Below are 6,743 nucleotides of genomic sequence, written 5' to 3'. Positions count from 1 at the left end.
TTCCGGTGACCCCTGAACTCACCAGGCTGCTGGCCTGGGCGGTCAGGGACAAATGCCCTAAGATCCTCCCTGTCTTCTTCCCCTCCCCGGTGACCTGCTTCTCCAGCACCAAATCCAGGCCTTTGGCACAAAGAGGGTTAGGCAGCTGCCCCAGGAGGCCTGACCAGGTCGTGGCCCCTGGCCGGTGCCCGCCACACCCACCCTGGTGCCCAACTGGGGCCCCAGGTGCTTGGTGACTCGATCCCTCCAAATTCAGGTGATCTCCCCCAGCTCCAAGTCACCAAACCCTCCTGGGTCCAGTAGCAGACGGAGCCAGGCACCAACCAGGAAGGGCCTCCGAGCACCAGGCACCCGTGTCCCCGTCCCTAAGACCCGGCCTACAGTGGAAGATGGTACTGACCGGGTGCAGCTGGCTTGTCCTTGGTGGTGAGCAAGGGTGGCACCCCGGGCCTTGGGGAGGGAAGGGAACCCCAGCCCATGATGGGGAAAGTATGAGCCAGGAGTCCAGCATGCTGCAGAGGGAGGGCAGCACACTGACACCAGAGAGGGATAGAGGGATGCAGGGCAACTACAGAAGCCTTGACCATCACCGGTGCTGGTCTGTTGTCCCTCTACCCTGAGGACAGAGCTCTGGGCAGCTGCTGCCCCTTCTTAGCCTCAGTTTACTTTTCTGTGAAATGGGTCAATCTAACAGGACCTTTGGCTGTCCTTGCAAGCTGCGCTGATGAAGGTTCTCTGTGTGCCTGAGGCAAGTGCTGTCCGGGTGTCCACATCCCACCCGTCACTCCTCACCCCACTTTGCAGATGGGAAAACTGGGACTTAGAGAGGTGACATCACCAGCCAGCACCACACAGCCAGAAAGTGGCAGGGCCTGTGCTAAGTCAGAACCATTCATGCCAGCCACATTCCTTCAGCCCGGAAAGCACCGGAAACCAGGCCAGGCCTGTGAGTGCTTTTACGTGACAAGGGCCATGGCCACACAGCTCCTGGGTTCGGGCTGCTCTGTTCTTTGAGAAGGAAAAGGGCTTCCATGGCTGCTGTCTGGAGTGGGGTCAAGCTTGGAGGACAGACAGGAGTCCTACGTGGGTGTTGGGACCCAGGGGAGCCGTTGATGTCTGACATGGGGTCAAACAATGAGCCGCACCAAGCCAGGCATGGTGGCTCACGCCTGTAATCCCAGCAGTCTGGGAAGCTGAGGCAGCAGGCCTGCAAATATAAACTCACCCCCCAGACCACTCTGAAGGACCTTGTCTCAAAAACTAGCAGAGGCCGAGAGGTAGCTTCGCAGGCCCAATCCCCAGTACATAAATGCAGATCTTTCAAGAAGGCTCTGTGGCTGAGGTGTTGGGAGACAGAGAGCTGTGGGTGTGAATCCTGCCTCACTTGACCTCAGGTGGGGACGTCGCCCGGATCCTGGTCGGCTGGGCTGAGCCCTGTCCGACCTCCCCTCCCCCCCACCTCTTCCTCAGCCGCATTCCTGCTTGCGGTGGCAGCGGAGATCTCCATCACTCCCGAGCCTGCCCAGCTGGCCGAGGGGGACAACGTGACACTGCTTGTCCGCGGGCTCTCTGGGGAAGAGCTGGCCTACAGCTGGTACGCGGGGCCCACGCTCAGCCTGTCCTACCTGGTGGCCAGCTACATCGTGAGCACGGGTGACGAGACCCCCGGCCCAGCCCACACAGGGCGGGAGGCTGTGCGCCCCGATGGCGGCCTGGACATCCAGGGTCTCCTGCCCGGGCATTCGGGCACCTACATCCTGCAGACTCTCAACAGGCAGCTGCAGACCGAGGTGGGCTACGGACACATGCAGGTCTATGGTGAGACACCCCGCCACCCCTGCCCCAACCAGACCTCCCTCCTAAACCCCTCTTCTAGGGGAAAAAAAAATTCCAAATCAGAAAAAAAAAAAAGTAAAATAAAAATGAAATGTTCACCTCCTTCAGGATGGTTTCCAGGATTACAGCTGCCTCCTAAACCCGCTCTCTGCCCCTCCGGCGGGCAGTGCGGGGGCGAGGTCTCAGGGCGGCCACGCCCCTTCCTGGGGACCCCAAGCCCTCCAAGCAGGTGGTGCCCGGCGCCCTCTCCCTGTCTGCTGCCCCACAGAGATCCTGGCGCAGCCCACGGTGACGGCCAACAGCACGGAGCTGGTGGAGAGGCGCGACACCCTGCGCCTGCTGTGCAGTAGCCCCAGCCTCGCGGAGGTCCGCTGGTTCTTCAACGGCGACGCCCTGCCGGTGGCCCTTCGCCTCGGCCTGTCCCCAGACGGCCGCACGCTGACCCGGCGTGGCGTGCGCAGGGAGGAGGCGGGGGCCTATCAGTGCGAGGTGCGGAACCCGGTCAGTGCAAGTCGCAGCGAGCCCCTCAACCTGACCGTGTACTGTGAGTGCTCCTGGCACCGCCAGATACCTAGGGCGGACCCTGGCAGATGGGGAAACTGAGGCCGGGGGCGGGCACTCAAAGGTACGGGCTGGGGTTAGAAAGCAGCGCTCCCACTTAAGTCCCCAGGGCCGGTCTATAGACCTGCCTGGCGTGATGCCGCCACTATAAACTCAACGTGTGAGAGGCTCATGCTGGAGGATCGTGAGTTCAAGGCCAGGCTGGACTATATAATGAGACTGTCTCTCCAAAACTCCAAATAAAAATGAAGGCCAGGTGTGGTGGTGCACTCCTATAATCCCAGCACTCAGGAGGCTGAGGCTGGAGGATCATTTTGAATTCGAGACCAGCCTTAGCTACAAAGTGAGCTCAAGGCCAGCCTGAACTGGATAGAAAGATCCTGTCTCAAAAAGACAAAAAATTAAGAAAGGCCAAATATGGAAATTTGACATCACCTGTGACACCATGTAGACCCCCCCCCCAGTGAAAAGCAGTCCCTACAGAGAAAGCACAAGGGAATGGTTGGCATTAAAAGGAACAGTAGGGGGACAAAAAGGAGCAAGGAAGGGAATAGTGGGGAGCTGGGAGGGGTCATAACCAAAACTTGAAGTCATTCCCAGGGGCAGCTGCTGCCCTATGGAATCCTGGGGAAACAAACCCCTGAGGTGCAGCAGGGCAAAGGTGTAGAAAAAACAAGAACCTAGAGTCCTAGAGCCCTACGCACCAGAGATTTCTAGATTCTAAGAGCTCTGCATTCTAAACTCTGAGAATCCCAGCAACTAGCAGTAGAGATGCTTAGAACTTTAGGATCTATTTGAAATCTTAGTCTAGAATCTTAACCACATAGATTTCTAGAATCTTAGAATGCTACTATCTAGAAGCATCTTGAAGCCTTAGAATTCTAGACTCTTGGAATGGTTTTTCAGGCAAGAAGAAAAAAATCCCCAGGCATGGTGCACGCCTGTCATCCCAGCCCTCAGGAGGATGAGGTGGGAGGATCACTGGGAGTACAAGGCCATGTTGGGGTACAGAGTGAGTTCAAGGCCAGCCTGAACTACAGAGTGAGACCTTGTCTCAAAGAACCAGACCACCACTCCCAAAAAATGAAGAAAAATCCCTTAAAATTCTTCATTATTTAATGAAGTATAGGTCTGAAACCCACTTTGAAACGTGCTGGTCCCACACACTTTTCACAGGGTACTGAGATCTCCTCCTAAGAGGCGGGAAGTCGTTCTCAAGATCCTACAGCAAGTTAGAGATGAGGTGGGGTTGCAAAGGCCTGAGCTCCCCAAGCTCTCCCTTCCCTCCAGGGGGCCGCGATGGTCCCAAGAGGAAAGGGCGGGCACAGCTCCTCCCACCCCTCCTATCCCCATCTCTTCCTCCTGCCTCACAGTCGGCCCAGAGCGCGTGGCCATCCTCCAGGACTCCACCACCCGCACCGGCTGCACCATCAAAGTTGACTTCAACGCGTCCCTCACCCTGTGGTGCGTGTCCCGCTCATGCCCAGAGCCCGAGTACGTGTGGGCCTTCAACGGGCGGGCCCTGGAGAATGGCCGAGACCACCTCAACATCAGTGGCATGGCAGCTGCCCAGGAGGGCACATACACATGCATTGCTAAGAACCCCAAGACCCTGCTGTCTGGCTCTGCTTCAGTGGTGGTCAAGCTCTCTGGTGAGTCAGTCCCAGCCTCGCCATCACTGCTCCTGGGGACAGAGGTGGGCACATTGAACTGTTGCAGCTAGGCTACCCTGGGCCCAACAGAGGGTTGGAAAGTGGTGCGTTTCTGGCCCCTTTGTTGGCCAAGGACAACGTGGCCCTTGAGGTGGCCCCCTCTTCAGATGCAAAAGGAGACAGCCTGTGAAGTGGAAATAAAATGGCCAGACAGTGAGGATGGGTCACGTGTCCCAAACTGTAGGGTGGCAGCAGAGGGCACCATATAGGTGTGGGTGTCAGTGCAGCCACCAGAAGTTTGGGGCTCCACACACCCATCCCTGCCACCCAGTCTTCCAAGCTTTAGTGACCCCACATAGAAGACAACTGGAGAATCGCCACCAATGGCCAGTGGCCAGAAAGTCTATGAGAAAAGCTTGCCTTCATGCCTCTGTCCTGAAATGACCTAGGGGCTGGCAGTGCAGACTGAGGCAGTTCGGGATCCTCAGGGGACATGGGTCCATGCCCTAGGGATGGTGGCTTTGAGCACTCAGGCCTCATTCCTTCCACCTTGGTTCCTTCCAAGTGCCATCACCCCCTGGGGACAGCAGGGACAGTCCCTCCTTCCCTCCCTCTTTCCCTCCCTCCCTCTTTCCCTAACACTAACAGGCTGTGTCTCATCCTGAGGGTGGATACTCTTCCACCCTGAGCAGGAGTGGCAGCCCCTGAGGTAAGTGGACCTCCTGCCTGCCGCCTGGGGCTTTGGTGGCCCATCTTGGCAGGGACAGGGTATGAACCAGACATGTCGGTGTCCACCACGCACAGGTACGGCAGGGAGTGGGCGTAGACCCCCAAGGGCCTCCAGCAGCGTCAGAAGCCCCATGGCAGGTGCCAGGAGAGAGACAGAGGAAAGAGACACCACCACTCCCCGCTGGGGGAGACACTGGTCCAGTGGAGGAGACACGGTCCCTGTCCGTTAAGCCATGTCCTGAGACCAGGGAACCACACCCACCCTCCTCACGTGCCTCCTCCCCACGGACTCTCAGGCAGGGATGGAGCAGGCGCGACACCCACGTTTACGGGGCTTCTGGTCAGAGGGAGGAGACGGTAGGGCAGAATTCCCACTCTGATGGGGAGACACGGACTTGTTTTCTGAGAATTCTTACTCTGATGGAGGAGACACTGTCCAATCTTTCGAGTACTCCCAATCTGATGGGGGAGTACAGGCCCCTAGTTTCTAGCAATTTCTAACCTGATCAGAAAGATATGCTCAGCTAACTTGGGGGGTCCCCAGAAGATCCACCCAATAATCTGTAATTTCCATTCTGATGGAGGAGACACCCCCCTCCCAGGGATTTTCTATCCGATGGAGGAGACGCATCCTGCTCCCTCTAGAATCTAACAGGGGAGTTGCAGTCCCACGTTCTGGAATCCCTTGATCTGGCAGAAGAGACAATTCCCAACCATCTGGAGATTCTCCATATTGTGGAATTTCCAATCTGATAGGGAAGACATGGCCCCTATATTTGGAAATTTCCAATCTGATGGAGGAGACACAAGCCAGCCCTCTAGAGGCTTCCCATTTGATGGCAGAAACACCCCAAGGGCTGGAAGTTCCTGGTGTGATAGGAAAGACACATCTCGGGCAGGCTCCATTGGGACAGGCATGACACCTCCACCAGGACACCTCCCCTCCGTCCTCTGTCTCCTCCCCAGCACCTGCATGGGTTGTGCCAGTCAGTGGGGTCCCAGTTGCACCAACCAGGGGGAGGGGACCCACCCCAGCCTGCACAGTCCCCGCTGACCCGGCCTGGCTCTCTCCGCAGCGGCAGCCGTCTCCATGATGATCGTGCCCGTGCCTGCCAAGCCCGTGGAGGGCCAGGACGTGACCCTGACAGTCCAGGGCTACCCCCGGGACCTGCTGGTCTACGCCTGGTACCGAGGGCCGGCCTCTGAGCCCAACCGGCTGCTGAGCCAGCTGCCATCTGGGAACTGGATCGCGGGCCCAGCACACACCGGCCGGGAGGTGGGCTTTGCCAACTGCTCGCTGCTGGTGCAGAAGCTGAACCTCACTGATGCCGGCCGATACATGCTCAAGACCGTGACGCTGCAGGGCAAGACCGACACGCTGGAGCTGGAGCTGCAGGTGGCCCGTGAGTGTGCTGGGGCTGGGCCTCCCCTATAGTCCTGGGTCCAGGGCCCACATATCTCCTCCCTCTCCCCTGGGACTCCTGAGCCAGATTCTTGCCTCTTTCATCAAACTGATAACCTGTACCCGGTGGGGAGAGTCGGCTCTACCACACCTTCTCATTCTTCTGCCATGTTGGGAGACAGGTTGATGGTAGGCGCATACTGCCCCAGCAGATGAAACAGAATCAGGGGGGTCCTGCAATCCTGTCCACACTCACACATCCCAGGGAATGGGCCTCGTGTGTCACCCTTTCTCCTGGAGGGAAACACGAGACAACATTACTGCCATCCAATGGTGGCTTTCATCTCTCAAACTGAAATAAGGATGATCTCCACTAGGATGTGCTGGGGTCCTAATTCCACACCCACTTCTAGGTGTGGGATTTGTGTCTCCCCCACAGAGTGGGGCATCCCAGAGCCAGGGACATGTCTCCTCCGTCAGACTCGGGGCTCCCAGGCCAGGGACGTGTCTCCTCCACCAGACTGGGGGCTCCCAGGCCAGGGATGTGTCTCCTCCATCAGACT

The 6,743-nt window shown here is 57.9% G+C and overlaps 1 protein-coding gene across 1 annotated transcript in view; it reads left to right on the top strand.

The window, feature by feature from the left end:
• The first annotated feature begins 373 nt into the window (after positions 1–373).
• The window catches only part of Ceacam16 (carcinoembryonic antigen related cell adhesion molecule 16), a 7,840-nt gene continuing 1,470 nt past the window's right edge, over positions 374–6,743 (top strand). Inside the window, exons 1-5 of the mRNA XM_023704606.1 lie at positions 374–426; positions 1,471–1,818; positions 2,105–2,380; positions 3,771–4,049; positions 5,855–6,181. Coding sequence (XP_023560374.1) covers positions 390–426; positions 1,471–1,818; positions 2,105–2,380; positions 3,771–4,049; positions 5,855–6,181 — 1,267 coding nt within the window. The 5' untranslated portion in view covers positions 374–389. The remainder of the gene's footprint in view (positions 427–1,470; positions 1,819–2,104; positions 2,381–3,770; positions 4,050–5,854; positions 6,182–6,743) is intronic.

Source organism: Octodon degus, unplaced genomic scaffold, assembly GCF_000260255.1.
Source record: "Octodon degus isolate 3935 unplaced genomic scaffold, OctDeg1.0 scaffold00197, whole genome shotgun sequence".
Lineage (NCBI taxonomy): Eukaryota > Metazoa > Chordata > Mammalia > Rodentia > Octodontidae > Octodon > Octodon degus.
The sequence above is the reverse complement of the archived record's forward strand: the minus strand, read 5'-3'. Positions and strand labels throughout refer to the sequence as shown.